The sequence below is a fragment of the Trichoplusia ni genome, chromosome 10 (assembly GCF_003590095.1).
Source record: "Trichoplusia ni isolate ovarian cell line Hi5 chromosome 10, tn1, whole genome shotgun sequence".
Classification (NCBI taxonomy): domain Eukaryota; kingdom Metazoa; phylum Arthropoda; class Insecta; order Lepidoptera; family Noctuidae; genus Trichoplusia; species Trichoplusia ni.
In genome coordinates this window covers 11,828,510-11,846,729 of record NC_039487.1, presented here as the reverse complement: position 1 = coordinate 11,846,729, position 18,220 = coordinate 11,828,510, and the positions used below count along the sequence as shown (strand labels likewise).

The window sequence follows — 18,220 nt, the reverse complement described above, 5'->3', positions numbered from 1 at the left end:
CCTGCGAGTTGGGGGCTTATTGTGTTAGTCTTATGTTACCTATTACAGATGTAATAGGTATAATGGGAAAAGCTTACTGTCTAGTTTGTAGAATGGTAGTCTTTTTTTGTAGAATAATTGTAAAGTAAAAACGGAACCTATTGAGGTTCTGCTGTCAGTCCGTCCGATACTAAGTTGCATCTGAAGAAAAGTGATAGTTAAACAATTTCAATTTTCACAGAAGATGTGGTTTTGTTGCAGTTATAACAAAAATAACAATAAGGATCGAGGTTAAGCAACTATTGTTACAATCATGTTGTTGGGTAGGAAAATGAAACTTCCTTCTGATAAGTCACGTGACTTTGTCCTGTCAGTACTAAAAGTTCAATTCAATTCAATTCAATTCAATTTATTTATTTGTGAACATAGGTTACAATAGATGTTACAGAAAAAATACATTTTGATCTCCATGTCCTACCACTTGATGGTGTACAAATAGTTAATTTGATCATAAATATAAATTCAATTAAATATAAATTTAAGTTCTGTTATAAGTTTCCTAAATTCGAAATTGTGCTGTTTATTAATTCTAAAGACTGAAATGCCCAGGTTGTAAGTCAAATATCACTTCATATCAACCATCTAAATATAACAATCTATAATAAAACAAAACATTATCTACAAAACTAATTTCTCTCGTACGCCTCTATTATCTAAGCACTCGAATGGAGCACACAATAAAAATATCAAAGTAAAACAAACAAGTGTACAATGAGAGATAAAAGCACAATGCTGCGGCCATTCTTGAGTACAGTCGAGACAAACAGCGGGAAGCCCACGTATAAAACAATAGCTGTGCTCGAACGTTGAACATAGAAGTGTGGATGGAAGTGCTTAAACTTGTGTAGTAGTAGGGCTCTGCCACCACTTTTGAAGCGGAATGAATTAACATATAACTTAGAACTGCGTCTTTTATACACGTCTGCAATAATATTTGCAATGAAACAAATAATACAATGAAAAATTGTCATTGTCATTGTCAGACGAGATTAGAAAATGCGACTCTTGGCTAAACGCACCAGCTGCTTTACTAACTAACGAAACGAGGTCACTGATCAAGAATTTGCATTGTGACAGGTGTTATTTCGGACGTTACTTAAAGTGGTGGCTTTTTTAATCTGTATCGGCTATACCATTTTTGATGTTCTTTTGGAACTGTTAAAAACGCTAAAAAAAAGCAATTCAAATCTGACCATCCATATAATTTAGTGTTCATCAAACACCATTTCTTAAAGGTAACGGGCGTCTCTGAATGCCACTTCCTTGCTTTTGTATATTCTATGCTCGACTGTATTGCGACAATGCGGTATCGGGAACGCAGCGAGGATAAAAAAATAAAGCGGAGAGGATACGTTTATAGCGATGTAAGGCATTTTACACGGAAAACTAGGATGTTGAGCACTAGAGTCGGATTTATTAATGATTTTTTTTAATAATAGGTTTTAATACGTAGGTTACTAGGTAGATAATATAATGACATAAAGATCGGCTTTCGTATAGGTTATACTAATCCTAATTCTGACTTCACGTATGGTCAAGTGGATGAGGTCACCTAGCCAGCCACTGTGCGCGACATCGCGGTTTCTTTCCTCAATTAGGACAAGTATGGTTTATACAGGTGATTTGAATGACATAAGGATTAAATGCCTGCACTCAGGCATTTCTTGGAGTCGTTTTCTGACTTCGATTTTCCTTTTAACGTTTCTCACTGGTATTTGATCTCTAATCAAGTGAATCACAGCAAATCTTGACTTCAATCATTTGGTATTTACTCAATTTACTGAGAAAACTATACTTTCTTTTGTTGCTACAAATACATAACCAATATGTAGGTTTCTTTTCGCAAACAATTGTAACCAACAAAATAGAATTCTAAAACAAAAAGCTGTCGAAGTTTCAAAAAGTCCGCAACACCGGCACAAAACAATATCGCTTCGTACAGACACATTGAAGTTTGTAAACAAAACGAACACTCGTATCGGTGAACTGCACAAACTGTCTGCGCCCTTTCTCAGATACAATATCGTTTGGACTCACGTTGCAAATATTCAAAGTTTTTGATATTTAAATATTTTTGAACGGAAGTCAGACTGTTAGCAAAGTGGATTCGGTTATTTTCAAAGAATGTAGGTTTTAGATTCGGGTTTTAAACACTATGTATTATTTTAAAACTGATGACTTAGGTAAAGGAAAAATGAGCTTATTTGCTGTTTTGTGTTAAGTCTAATAGTTATCTTAAAAAGAAATATCTAACCTCACGATTTCATTGATTTTAACCAACTATACCCTTGCTACAGATCCCTACATCGCCTCAAAGATCCAGTGCAATGAGACGATCGTGTTGTCTCACTCGCACCCGCACGCCATCGTGTCGAGCCCCGGCTTCCCTCGGCCGTACCCCGACGACGTGGAGTGTGTGACAGAGATACGAGCGCCGCCTGCGCATACACTCAGACTACATTTTGAAGAACTGCTCACGGAACATGAGCCACAGTAAGTTTTTTCTAGCTTTATATTGTAGATATCAATAGTTATTGATAGATTACATAGGCAGAATTGTTTAAGAACGCGTATTTATCGGTTTCGACCGACTTTCAGACCAAACCAAATCCGTAATTGTAAGCTCGCGAATTGAATTCAGGTCGATAAAATACGCGTGAGTTTGGCTCGTATTAAGGAGAATCTATACAAGATTACGCGTATAGAGTATGCTTTATCAAATGACACTAATTCAATTTTAACGGTAGTTATTGCTTTCCATTTCCATTACCACATACGAGTATAATTCACCAAAAATACCAATTAACAATCCTCTTCCTATGTTTATAAAAAATCCACGTTCAAATTAAATTATTTTTGTTAAAACAAATCTAAATAAGCTTTAAGCAGCTTAAAGTAAAACTTTATTCTACCAACAAGGACACCTTTTATAAAACCCATAAAATCACCACCCAATTCAAGTATTTCTTCACTAAAGCTTCAGCACAAACACAGAAGCCACTTTTAAAAGCAAACTAAACACCGCGACGTCCACATTCATCCTCATAATGTTCTAACACAAGCGTTACATTGCTTTAATGTCGGTTGGTTAAAGCCTTTATATTTATCCCGCAAGATTTTATTTTATCGGTAATATTAGATGAGGAGTAATAGTAGTGAGATAAGGAAATAATGAGATGATGAAGAAATTTAAATATGTCGGATTCTCTTCCAATCTACCTATGCAAAAAAATAAGTTGATAATGATAATTAATTACTAAACTACGGAGTTTTTTTTCAATCAAATCTAATCAAAATCGTTTATTGCAATCCATAATGTACAATTACAGGTGGTAAAGATAAAATCAAATTTAGAAACAATTCAGGCAAAGTCGGGCACAGAAAAGTTTAAGTAATAGGTTATATAAATAGGCATACAATATATTCGATATGTCCTTGTTCGTCTACTACTTACTAGCTGATTAGTCTCAGCAACTCACTCTAGTGCAGCAAAAAGGCTACCACAGAAACCAACTCAAAAAATAACCTAACATTACCCCACATCTGGGCAAAGGCCGTCCATAAAAGCTAAAACAAACATTAACTGACGCTCGCTACCTCTTGTCAGCAGTCCAACATATCTGAACTCGTAAAAAGTGTACACCATAGCGCAACGCCAGCACATATCCTGTACCATAACAGTGAAACATAGGCCTTCAGTATTTCACGTTATCAAATATTCAGTGTTCCCGCTACATATGATGGTCCCTTTTCTGTTTATTCCACGGCAATAACTTAACAAGATACAACATGTTGCCTCGGGAATACATTGACTGACGTACGATGGTTGAAAATATCTTTATTATTGATAGCTGCTCTTTTTGAGGTAGTGCAGGTTGGATTGAGAATCAAGTTTTTTGTTTCTCATTAGCATACTTATAAAGTTTCCTGATTTATTAACTGCCTGATTCACTCATCGAAAAATTTTTATAAGAATTAAAACTTCGGTCACTGGCATTATTTTGGAGACCGACGATTTTCGTGCCAATTCAATGACTCTATGAACGTAAGTAAAAAATAAATGAATAGCTTTAAGACTCTTGCTGCATCACTTCAATCTTTCCAAAAAATATATTATTCGATCAAAATTATCACCAATGTGTATTAACTACTGCAATTTTACCAAACTACTAAATTTGGCGTCCACTCTCGCCGTATTAACTGCTTACCCCATTTCATATAGACTGCTCTATAAGAGTATTGAACCAACCTTATTTGACGATAACCTCGCATAACACTCGAGCTTTTTGAAATAACATTTTTATGAACGGACCGAGTCACGTTGACATTTCCGAATAAAAATATTAGTTTAGGTAAAATTACTATGATAGATAGTTGGGTCGCATCGCTTGTCATGCGTGGGTGATAACTAATGGTATTCGTGAAATATATCTTTTTATTTTTTTGTAAAAGATAATGTATAGTATTGTGACACTTGTCCTTATATGAATGGCAAAGGTGAGTTATGATACACACAAATTATGTCAGTATACTGTTTATGTAATGATGACAGGTATATATTATTCCATGTTTTATATATTTTGATCGTGTTAACTCTGTATGTTATTGTTTACAGCAGGTAAATATTTGTTATGTGTTACATTTACAATCTCATTTTTCTTATATTTAAAATTAAAGAATAAAAAATGATGATGGACACTTTGTAAGCACACATCTGGATTTAAGAAACTGGAGTTTCAAATCACGAAGAGAAGATGATGGACACTTTGTAAGCACACATCTGGATTTAAGAAACTGGAGTTTCAAATCACGAAGAGAAGTTTCTTACAGGCTTTCAGTCATGGGAAGAGACTCGGTTCCTTTGAAAGGCATAAACAGGGACACGGGTCCAATATGCAATAGCCTTGTTGAGAACTTTAATCTAAAATGTGATGGAGTATCAACCAGGTTCTTATTATTACTACTATAATTTATAATTTTTCTTAGAAAATCATCATTGGCCTAGCCTTTTCTTTTTTAACTCTGTTGGGGTCGGCTACCAGTCCAACCGGTTTCAGTGTTTTACAAGGAGCGACTGCCTATCTGACCTCCTCAACCCAGTTACCTGGGCGACACGATACCCCTTGGTTAGACTGGTTGTCAGACTTTTCAAGCTTCTGACTACCTGTAACGACTGTTAAAGATGTAAGAATAACAGCCGGGACCCACAATTTAACGTGCCTTCCGAAACACGGAGGAACTCCTTACGACAAAGATGGTCACCCATCTACGGACCAACCGCGTCAAGCATAGCTTAACCTGTGATCGTTTCACTTCTGCGGTTATAGCTTAGCCACGAGCACCTCAATTTTTCTTAGAAAATGTTTTCTATAAATTATCCAATAAATCACTGAACTTAAGCGATAAATAGTTTTCTCGGTATTCAAGATTTTATCACTTATAATACGTGGCAAACACTGTTTGTGGGCGGTATTGTGCAAAAAAATTGTCTTCGTCCTTTTGATAAAACTTTCAACACAATAACTTCGAAAGACATATGTCAAGAGATTTCTATTTAAATCTTCTTTGTGACACCTTTTGTGCGAAATCGAATCTTTTTAACATTCAAATTTTACGTCTATCTTTAATGTGCGTAGGTATAACTTATCATCTAAAGAAATACAGCATATTATTCGTATCAGCTTTAAGCTTAAAAAAGGCTGAGAATACCTATATATACTGCTAAATGCTATATTATTTTTAAAGAGTAAAATTGCACCAAATTTTAGTGTCGATCTTACTTTCTATCCCGCCACCATGCTTCTCGACATGGCAATCTTGTTTCAGCATATTGTTGCAAATTTTCATATTTGCATTAGACCACGAACTCGTAACCTGTTTGTAGCGCTACGACGTAGCGCACGTAGCACTTAAGTTTTCCAATCAATTTTCATTACACTCTAGTGTCTAAGCTCGTTGCTATTGCAATGTGAACATGTATTTTTATATCACGTGCTCATTCTACCGCTGTTTTTAAAACATAATAATATCTATAAACTATTGGCAAACACACCAAAATATAACTATACAGCTGATTACTATCTTACATTAAGAATTTCTTGTTGCCTCCACTCTATCTCATTAAACTAGCACTAAATCCCCCCCCCCCCACATTCCCACCACCCCCAAGAAAAATAAAGACAAAGCTTTCCACTAAAGACATCAGACTGTAAATGTTTAATTACATCAATCAACTTTATACTCCCATTTTTATCATCTTGACGGCAAAACAGAACGGCATTAAGCATAAAACCGTAATAAAAAACGATCATTGCTAACCGTAATTACGGTTGATGTGAAACTGTTTTAATCATAGTTATTCGCGGTATTTATATGCAGTTTACTGTAAAGTTTAAAGCGTTCACGTTTAGTTGAACTAATTAAATTGTGCAGTGAAAATAACTGAAGCAAATAATTCAGAGTTTAAAAGTATTCCGTTTCATACACATGTATTTCAAAAGTGCTCTGAGCAGACTGACGCACATAGCTATGTATCACAGAAAAAGATTCATTTAAATGAAATTGTAGAGCTTTCTACAACAATATAGCAAATTAGTAATATACATACTTGTATCATAGTCTCAGAAATATCAACGCCTTCTCAAATACCAAATGACACATTATTTTGTACATATTTCACAAAACATTTGACAATCAATGACAGTCGCCATTTATATTTTATTTTAATATTCTACTATTTATTTTATTGCAAGCCTGTCTGTCATCATTTTTGATATTAGAGTCTATTTGACGTTCGAAATGAATGATTGTCATTTGTCTGTCATCAAAAACTGATTTTTCAATTGAATTTCGGTGTGCGTCGGTCTCATAGGAATTAAATTGATATTGCATCACCCGCTATTGACAAAGCGTATAAATTTGAGTATCAATTTAAATCAATTAATATCGCGTGTAAAATTTCACGTTTATCAAACAATTACTGTTGACTTGTTAATTTTCATTGTGAAAGCTGTCCTTTGGTTTATTAAATTTCATTTTGACGCGACATTTCTATTAGATTATGTTAATTTCTGACGATGTTCCGTTGGCGTTAATCTTATAATGTTAAACAAAGACTGCATGTTGTGTTTATGGCAGGGAAATCACTAAAAGATAATAGGAAGATTTAAATGCTTTGAAGAGACCCTGACTGATGGTTGCATAACTATGGAGAAATTGGAAATAATAATGCTGTCAGTATTTATAAAAGTTACGACTGAATGAAATAAAAGTAGTCAGGGGTCTCCTTACACCTGCACATTTTACTCAAACATTTTTAAACATAATAATTTCTAATTCTGTACACATTCGCAAATGAATTCAAATATCTTATTTTGTACGAAATTACAATTTTGTTACAAATTTCCAAATGAGTTCAAACTTTGGATTTACTACGAATACTATTTTAGAATTTGGAAAGATATTTCAATCTCAATCCATCACAAAATACCTTCCTGTAGATTTCCTGGAATATTTCACTTCCATTATTGGATAAGGTTCAACCGAATTACACCCGGACAATGGAAGTGTCGAGCTGTCAAACCATTGATTACAGAGTTACCAGAAAGCCTTTATCGTAGTTTTTAGAATTGCTTGGAGACTAACATAATCAGAATCATAGAATGTCAAGTGAATGACCATGAGAAGTAAGTAGAAGAGATAAGACTAGCTAGTATATAAATAATAAATAAATAAATAATAATAAATAAATAAATGCGGACAACATCACATACATTGTTCTGAACCCAAAGTAAGTTGCTAAAGCACTTGTGTTATGGAATTCAGATACAACTAAGGTACCACAAACACCCAGACCCGAGAAAATGTAGAAATGTGCATTTTTACATTGACCCGACCGGGGATCGAACCCGGGACCTCAGAGATAGCGACACCTTGAAACCGGTGCGTGCGCCACTCGACCACGGAGGTCGTCACTGAGTATATAATCGACATATTCATAAATCGATTAACGAAACTTTAATTATGCTTTACATGAACTTTTTTTACATCGATCAGTTAAGGCTAGTTTTAAATAATACTTGTAAAACATAAATTAGTAAAAATATACAGTGATATCAACTAAGAAAACACGATCCCAAATAATTTACTATCAAAAACCCTACCAAAATAAGCCTGCCTAAAGTAACGCTTAACTCAAGTGATGTCATAAGTTCAAAACAGGCGAAGGTGCTTCTTGTTCAGCCTACCGCAGACTAAACTACAAATTTATGTGGACTAACTTATGTAATCTGGATTTAGTGTATTAGTCAAGAACCGCTGACTTAGCTGCTAATGATATGAACCTTGTTTACCAAGTTATAAAGACCGATTTCGTTTGACGGGTCAAATTAACCAAGTTACTCATGCAATATGTGATACATATTCATAGTTTTGCGTATAGTACAAGTTAATGGAGAAGGTAATTGAACGAGTGAATTTAAATTAAAGATACCTAACACGTGTGTTTGCTACGACGCCTTGGCTACGGCGTAGAAAGATCAAGTGCTACGAAAAAACGTGTTTTTCTATTAATGTTATTTGTTGTCTCACGTGTTATTTTTTATTTTTAGAGGTTGTTATTAGCCGATACGTCATAAATTATCAGATATGTCAATATCAGAAATTAATTTATCACTGGTTGTGGACATAGTATAAAATAAATATAAAACGTAGTGCATACACACGAAAACTAATACTATAATTTTTTTTTATAATAACTATCGTGAGACTGATTCATTATTAAATGATTTAACGGTTTAGTCACGCGAATTTATCGGGGCAGCCCGACTAGTTTCGGACCCAACCGTGTTATAATGAGTAATACGCGTGAGTAAACCGTTAAATCATTTAATACTATAATGAGCAAAAACATCATTATAAAGAGAGAGGTATTTATTTAACACTTTACTTTTGCCCATATATCATCGCTACCGTTCATAACTCAAACAAACAGATAAGTCTCTAATTACTAAAACAAACCCAACTTCGTGTGTAAAGTGTAAAAGTTCACACGCTGACGTCACAAAGATGGCGCTCACTAATGTACTGGAGAGATGATCAAACGCTTTTGTGTCAAACACTAAGTATTTGGGAAAACCGCTTGAAGCCAAATTTTTAGATTAGATTTAACCAAACATACTACAAACACAAATGTTCGTCAATTCGTTCAAACTAGGTATGTTATATATATTTTTTTTCCTAGCCTACTGTGTCCCACTGCTGGGCAAAGGCCTCCCCCAAATCCTTCCAATTCTGGGCCGCATGGAACCAGAATGGTTGGTAAGCGTTGAGGTAGTCTCGCTACCGCTTCCTAGGTCGCCCACGACGACGCGGTCCATCCTTTGGCTCCCATAGTGTGGTGACTTTGGCCCAACGATCGCTGTCCAGGCGGCTAACGTGACCCGCCCAATCCCATTATATTTATATAAGTATATTTATTTATTTTATGAAAATTGTATTATGTTTTGTATTCGTTATTTTTCTTCTTGTCCTACATTTTTGGACACACTATGTTTCTTTTTGTCATTTCCTGTCGCAGGACTGCTGGAAGAAATTTCTTGAAAAATAAGCAGTACCTTTGTTCCTTTAGTGTTTTTCATTTTATATGTGTTGTACTCTGTGTATTTTGTGTAAATAAATAATTAATAAAATAAAGAAATATGTGCACGATCAAACTAGTTTGAGTTTGAGACAAACATGTTTGAACGTCTCATACCCCCTTAACGCTGACTTATGTTAATTCGTAACATTCACAAGAAATTGCTATTAGCGAATTGAGAATTCCAATTAGTGTAATGTAATTATTTTGGAAGGGAATTAGTCGGTTCATTGATTAATGTGAATCTGTCAGGTGAGTAGTTTGGTATCGGCTGATGTAATTATAACTATGCTATAGGGATAATATATGAAATACTTGTTTTTTTTTGTACATAACCTACCTATTTATTCATCTTTTATAAGATGTTTTAAGTGTTACGTAGCTCTCACTTCTATCATCATTATGCGTCAACGATGTGTCCCACTTTACCAACCAAGAAGGGGTCGAAATTTGTTATGTGGGTCCCTACAAATATCTTCTAAGAACAATAATAGGGTAGACCAGGCACACCGTGTGATTTAATGACTGCTGCGTCAGTCGAATAAACGAGTTTGTACGTATCGGTTGTTATTTCTTCTTCCACGACCTTGGACATAACAAAATTAAATGAACATAGTTTTATACAAAATGTTTTTGATTGGCTACATGCCCTAATTCAAATCGATGCAAAAACAATGCAAATAAGAGCCTTCAATTCAACACAAGCTGCTCTACCAGTACTCAAACCTAATTTACACAAAAACTTAAGTGTAACTTACCTCTACACTATATTTCAACTACCTAATAATAGTTCAACACAACCTCCATCAGCCTGAATAATACATGTAGGTAACTACACACGACACACATCGTATGACACTAAATCGCTTTTTGATGTTCTCTCGTCGCGGCTATACTTATCTCTCAATCGCTACAATACTATAGTTGTGTGACAAATCGGTTCACAGCTAACGCCATTAGCGATGAGGGAGACTAGACAAGGATTTATTTTGCACCATCAGCTGTTGAAGCAATATTTTTGCAGATCATGCTCTACGCCGTGTAGAGCGCTGTCACGGTTCCATATCTGCAATAATAATACGATGACTCGAGACACTAAGGGTTCCGTACAAATAGGTTTAAGATAAACATGGAACTTAAATTGGTTGACCTTTAAATTTGATCCTTTCAATCGTTGCTCTACTTTAATCTTTACTTGTGACAATAGAAATACATAATCTGTGAAAATTTTAACTGCCTTTCACGGTTTATCATGGTGACAGACGGAAAGACAGTTGGAGAGGCGGCAGTGTCTCAGTAATAAGTTTCCATTTAACCCTATGGGTACGAAACACTATATAATATGGCGTAACTGCATTCACTAACGTAAATCTTTTTCACGTGTTACCTGCAGAGTGACTCTAACAAAGGGATAAAATTATATAAAAAAAACAAATAAAAACATTAAACTGTATAAAAATTTACGAGAAGACAAATTGATCATTAAAAGTATTAAAACTCTAACTTCATTAAATAAATTAAGTAACGTGTTAGGTACTCGAAAAGTAATATAATAATTTATCTTTTAAAAGTCAATGAAAATCTTAATTAAGTACAGTAAGTGATCGGCTCTTAATTGGTCCTCCGATTATAATTGGTGCGGTAAAGCTGATTGACTGGGGCTTATCGTCGAGCCGTAATTGACGGCTTTAAACCCCGATAAGAAAGAACCACCTACCGATTACAGCAATTTTACAATTGATTTCAAAATTGAGCTAAATTTATTAAAATAGGGTGATTTTTTAAGCTTTCATTTTATAAATTTGTTCAGCAATTGAGAGTTGATTTATATATTTTCAATTTGTAACAATTTTTTTCTAACCAATATTTATGTCAAATCCTGAAAATGCACATGCATAAAACGGTTTTTGGTAAAAAAAAAACTGTGGTACTAAACTTTAGACTTGTTTTGTGAAATAATAGTAGCAATCAGCTTACACCAGAATGTAGAGTAAACGCTATACATTGCCTTACAATAGTTTTGTCAGCCAAAACCGAATACATACTAAAACCACTCCATATAAAAAGACATTATTCAGCTGAACACAACATATCCAAGAAAAAGCTAGGCATCGGTTGACAAGCAATCGTTTTACGAGAGTCCTAAGTCTATAAAAAGTAGAGTGGGTGTGGGTGATTCGTTGCGATCGTCGCGTTGTCTCGATAGTGACGGAAGATGACGGATTTATTACCAGAGCCGATAGAAACTGCTTCATCCACTTATCTTGGATGTCTTGTCGTTATTAGCCGAGCTGTGTCCCAGAAAACTCTATGGAGGTTAGATTTTTATACGTTTTTTACGTGGTTCTTGTTGCTCGTTTAGGAAATTGTTGGTTGTGTTGTGTTGCTTGAGATATATGTATATGTTTTTAGGTTTTTGAGGTTAGATGTGCGGTGATTATAGGTTTTTTGGCTTCATTATTTTGTTTTGCAATGTCACGTAATGTCACCAAAACGTGTAAAATCAACAGAATGTAGTTGAGGTCCACTCCTAATGCTAATGGTGCGACATTTAGAATTAATATAATTAATGAGTTCCATTTTATTTATTTTCAATATCAAGATTATCCAAATATCCATAATCTTAAAATAATGTAAAATTTTAACAAACTAATAACTTACGAATTATAAAACTATCAAAACAAGATATAATCTCTAAGGAAGGTACAAAGCAGCCTCCTGTTTTAGGCAACTCTACATAAACGTAAATGTTTGTAACTAATAACTTCTTTGCCACCAAAAACAAGTATATTACTTACTCTTTATGCGAACTCTACACAAATTTATTCATGACCTAACACATAACTATTGATCGATAGTAATAATTTCATCTTAATAAACTCGAAACAGGTCGTATTAACCAAATAAAGTCATATATCGTACTCATAACGTTCAAGAGCCACTTCCACCGATCATATTCGGGGCAGACTATTTTTCGGCATCGCAGGCAATAAACTAAGAGTCCCCAATTCGTACACTTTATCGTAAATCTTTCATATGCGACACCAAACGATAATATTACGGGGCTACAATAAATGTATGGATTTATTCAAAGATTTCGAGCCTGTTTTTCGAGATCACATTCGGTTATGTAACGATCGAGATGTTTTTGTATCACACTTGTATTTTCTATAAGGACTCACACAAATTAAGTTAATAATTCCTTATTTCGACGGGGTTTCTACAGACATTCAAACATGTGGTTTGAATGCACAAAGATACCAAGGCTCAGAACAAGCATTCGTGGATTACACAAGTTCTTATTCTGCGCGGACATCGAACCCTCGCCACGTGGTGCACAGTGGGTTTAGCATTGTGACCCTAAACCACTGGGCTATACTCGCAGATTTTATGACGGCGCAAATAAATAACTCAGTGTGGGTAACTATTCATCTATGCATACAGTAACAGATGTGCCGATTGAGTATAATCAATATTGTCACAACCATTTTCCCGGTATTACATTTTTAATTTAACCTTTTGCATGGAAACTTAAATAACCCACAGCCAAGCAGAAAATGTTGTGAAAAATTGATTACAAAATGCAAACAAATATTTGAACAACGTATATTCATTTACTAAAATGATGAAATTCATTTTCATTACTATAAAATCCATCAAAGCAAAAGCTGAAACTGAAAAATAGTAGAAAATTTCATTTACAGCCTGAAATAAAAGCTTCATTAGAATTATATGTAACCCTTGAACTCTTCTGTATAATTTAATGCAGCTTTGCCTCTCTAACCAAGTGACATTACTACAATAATTTACGTCAATAGAAAACACTCAAATGCATAGAGATGACATGTCTTATCGAAACAAATGTCACTTTCATAAATTCAAGCATTATTTACTAACGGTAACGACAGAAGGAATGACACTGAGCTTGACTCATAAACGGGTCACATAGTATTGTAAACAAGTTGTTGTCATAAAATATATTGTCATGAATTGTGATTTTCACCTACTATTAAAGTATTAAGTGGGTTACTACTTTAATATTGACTTTTTAAAATACATATATCATTATTTATTTTCATTTATTATTTTGTTGGTCTAGTGGTTAGCGACCCTGACTGCTATACCGGAGGTCGTGGGTTCGATTCCCGCCCAGAACAAATCTTGTGTGATGAGCATGATCATTTGTTCTGGTGTCTGGGTGTAATTTATCTATAATATATACGTATTTAGAAATATATAAGTAAGTTTATCAGTTATCTGGTTACCATAACACAAGCTCTGCTTAGCTTGGGATCAGATAACCGTGTGTGAGTTATCCCAGGATATATAGGAGGATATATATACTATTTTATGCAACAGCCACATTGTGATTTCTTTATTTCTGTCGTTATTCCTAAAAAACAATATAAATAACAGTAACACCAAAGATACAGGTACCAAAACAACATATTTAAATTCTACAAAAGTCTCTTCACATCCCGTCGATTCACATTCCCCGTCCTAGTAACTCCGAAACTCCGTGACAAAATGTGAACTGAAAATCAGACACGGTGTGCTTGCTCTAGCAAAGATAATATCAGACAAAGCAAATAAATACACATTCTACTCTATTCTAAAGTCGGGATAGTGTTTATTAACCCAGATATGTGGAAGGTAAGAACAATACGGTGTTCCAGAATGTAGAGTCTTTTGTTTATTTGTAAGACTCGGTTTTGTGCGTGATTTCGTCCACGATAACTTTAAGATGAGAGCTGCAATAACTTTCACTTTTTGTATACATTAAATGTGAACAAAACTTAATAGGTCCAAAATAAAATCAAGCTATAAAAAAACATTGACAAATATTCATATTCAGTACTGCCTCTGCCGCGAATGCTTATATAAATACGAACATAAAAATAAAATTGGAATATAAGTATAAAACGTTATAATTTCAACTATTTACAGTATTTTGTAATTTCCATACAAATAGTAGCATTCCCATTGCAAATATTTCTCCTGCTAGCGTCGACTATGTAAACGCTCTACGTGTACATTGCAAAATAAAAAAGTAGATTTCACGTAAAATAAAGTAAATTTAAATTAAAAGTACAACACATTGCTTAAACTCTTCTTCTTCTCTTCTTTATTACTATTTTAAAAGCGATTCCTTCACTCTACAAATCGAAATATATATCACTTGAGTACTGTAGCCAGTTCACTCCAACTTCCTGTACCATTTCCACAGAATATCTTTTCGACAAAAACAAGTCAATGTGTTACCAAATAATCTCGTCGGAACAACAATATTCCGTTCGCTTCCTGACCAAAACTAGCATTCGATTCTCTGAATATGTAAGCGATGAACAATAGCCAGCTTTCGATACGTTTCCAGTTAGAGGTGGGACAGGAAGAATGATGTCGATTATCGACTATCGATAGATTTTCTCGACAAGACACTGCAAGTAATTATTAATGTGACAGCTCTACAATGGGTTATTTGTAACTCGTCAAAAATAATGTTCGATGATAAAATATTCAAAAATTGGAACGTTAACAGTTAATGGCAATACCTGTCTTTCAAAGGTTTTATACAACATAGTATGCAACCTTTTTGGTTCTTTCTTCTTTTGTATGATTTGGCTTTGAAAATTGACAGTATTCAAACATTTTTTTTTATTTCTGTAGGTGCTACAAATATTAAATGTAGGTTTTAAAAACAAGGCAATGGTTTTTGAAAAACAAAGCTCTATTACAAGTAGGTACTTCATGCAACTAGCCACTTAAAACCGCCGCTAACCTAATTAGTTGAAGCTGTTAATTAGCATTACCTCTAAAGTAGGATTAAAAGTGTAATATAAATGAGATTCCCGACATTTTTATTATAATATAAACATTGCTCATTCTGTCTGCTGTAATACGGACTTTAATATACCGGGACGTTTAGCACTCTCTAATGAATACTAACGACTGTGGATCGCTAAAAATTGTGTTGGTTTATGTTTTTTAAAAGTAATCCTAAAATGTTCCATTTTTGAATAGGATTAACAAATGAAAGTGTAGCGTCGAAAAAGTATTTATTTGTTTCTAAAGTAATTTAGGTAATTATCACTTGATTCATTTTAGCGACATGAAATTTGGTTTTAGGACGTTTTTTTTTTGTTCAAAGTCAGTTTTGTTTCCAGAACTTTTAACAGTCTCAAAGTAAAATAATAAGTTCTGCCTTTAATATTATGCCAATTAATAACAATAATATTATGTAACGGAATAAAAGCATTATCATTTGCGAATTTAAATGGTTTAGCCAAACTTGTGCCTGTAATTAGTGTTGCGATTATAAAAGTGTTCGTAAATAAATTACGTTACTTTTTTTCATTAACTATGCAAACCTACAGTCATAAAACAAAATCCAGTTGAAAAATTAAACTATGAAAACAGTATGACCGACCATAAAAACAACAAAACAAAACCTAGTAAAATAAAACATGAAAAAATCCCGCAGAAAACCTCCTTATCTCAATAACGACGGCACGGACAGAGGACTGTCGATATATCAGACAAATGTAGACACGAACGAATAATAAATCAAGTCCGGACATCAACGGATAACACCGGACGGCACCGGACCGAACCGGATCGCATCGGCTCCGAACCGGACAAGACTCGATTATGAGCGCCGATAGCTCGCCCGGATCAATAGCTAATATCGAGAGATCGGACACATTGAGGAATGAACGAATAATGGAGAATGGATCCGATTCTGTTGTGCGCAAACTAAATGTAATTTAGGATAGTGATGTATTTTTCTCTATCAAAGACCAATTTTAAGGAGAGCTTATTAAATTATTTCATGCTCACAGTTTGTTTAAATGAAAAAATGAATTTTAGTTTTTTTGAAACACGAACCACATTACATTATATTATTTATTCACCCAAATCAACTGTGTCCATTTCAATATTTTGTTAAATATTCATAAACAGATCGTGCGCTTTTTATTTGGACTCAACTTTTTACAAAAACATTCCGAATGAATATAAAATTTCAAGCTCAAACTCTGCAGTAGTGCTTAAACATATTCAAATCAATAATCCTTATTACTTCCTGAAATACATTTACATCTGCAGCTGAATTCATTAATGATATCGTACTCGTTCGAAGCTATATCTAGTGGAAGCGAGATACCACTCTACGTTGTGAAACGCCGTCTCGTCTCCACGACTGCAAGAGCCTCACGATAAGAGATGCTGGTAGGAATTCTGATTTGTATCCGGATGTCAGACAATCTGATTATGAGTCGGTTCGCATACGACACTACTGATCAAATCTACTTCGTAGCGATTTATATTGGCAGTCTGCTTAGTAGCATACTACTACTCTCGTAAAGGATTAAACCATTTTTTTTTAGGTTCCGTACCAAAGGGTAAAAAGAAGCCATATTACTGAAGGACTGCTGTCTGTCCGTCCCTATCTCGTGAACGGTGATAGCTAGACAGTAGATTTTTTGATAGGTAATGTATTTCTATATCACACTGTATTTGTAGTAGTCATTTCTGTATTGAGCATTAACGCAGGAACTCGAATAAAGTCTTAAACGGAATGTACTAAAAAAAAATCTTATTCTGCTACAGTTTACTACATTTTTAAATTACATAATATCCAACATCGATCCCTCAACAACACCAACGTATCTGACAAAGCGATGAGAGAACCACAGACGTCGCTAGTGTTGCACGTGCTTCATACTCGCGATACGATGAACTAATAAATCACATCAGAACCGCAACGCCTCGCAGGCACAGACCTGTTCTGTAACCACTGCACACTGGTGCTAATTTATAACATAGTTAGATAGGTTGAACGTCAAAACTTTATTCAATGTTGATTTAGGAGCTTTATGTCTTTATAACCATTCATATTAATACTTTACAAACTATAACATTTTTATTTATTTACAAAGTAGTTTAATTATATGTGCGCTTAAAATAAATAAGTGCTTAAAACCAGAAACAATAATTAAATTGGTATCAAAAATATTCATTGGCATCACAGCTAGCTGGGAGTGTGCCCACAAAGCTATTTATTTTCTTTTCATAAAAATTGCCTAGATATTAGTTTGTCAAAAATAATTTGCAATGAAAAGGCTTTGTGTAATTTACAGATGTTGAAGCACGTCACGTCACTTAAATTACATTTGTCTAGTCTGTATCGTTATTATAAAAAGTTTTAGTTCAAGACAAGTCACAATAAAATAAATTTTGCATTTTACTAGAAAGCTTCAGAATACACCTGCCAATGTCATAAAAATTTGGACGTGACTTTGTTTGTTCTCAAAGACCTTTGGTATATATTTTAAAGAATACATTATCGACAAACTATTTAAGAATAGAATATATAAAACAGTTCCATTATCTTTTCAAAACGAAAACAAAGCAGACGTCCTCCTTACAAAGATAGCATCTACAGATTTGATTTACCTAGATCCTCCTTTCATATCTTTACAAGTCAAGAATGCTCAAAAAATGAAATCTTTTTTACATCTCTACCGCGAGTAAACGTCGAGATTT

General features: G+C 34.2%; 2 protein-coding genes across 2 annotated transcripts in view; one reads left to right on the top strand and one right to left on the bottom strand.

Moving 5' to 3' along the window:
• LOC113498030 (sodium-dependent neutral amino acid transporter B(0)AT3-like) overlaps positions 1-18,220 on the bottom strand; it is a 423,880-nt gene that overhangs the window by 118,506 nt on the left and 287,154 nt on the right. The gene's annotated exons all lie outside the window — the stretch shown is intronic.
• Positions 1-18,220, top strand: part of LOC113498025 — a 116,235-nt gene that overhangs the window by 66,565 nt on the left and 31,450 nt on the right. Inside the window, exon 6 of the mRNA XM_026877906.1 lies at positions 2,337-2,532. Within this exon, the coding sequence (XP_026733707.1) occupies positions 2,337-2,532 (196 nt within the window). The remainder of the gene's footprint in view (positions 1-2,336; positions 2,533-18,220) is intronic.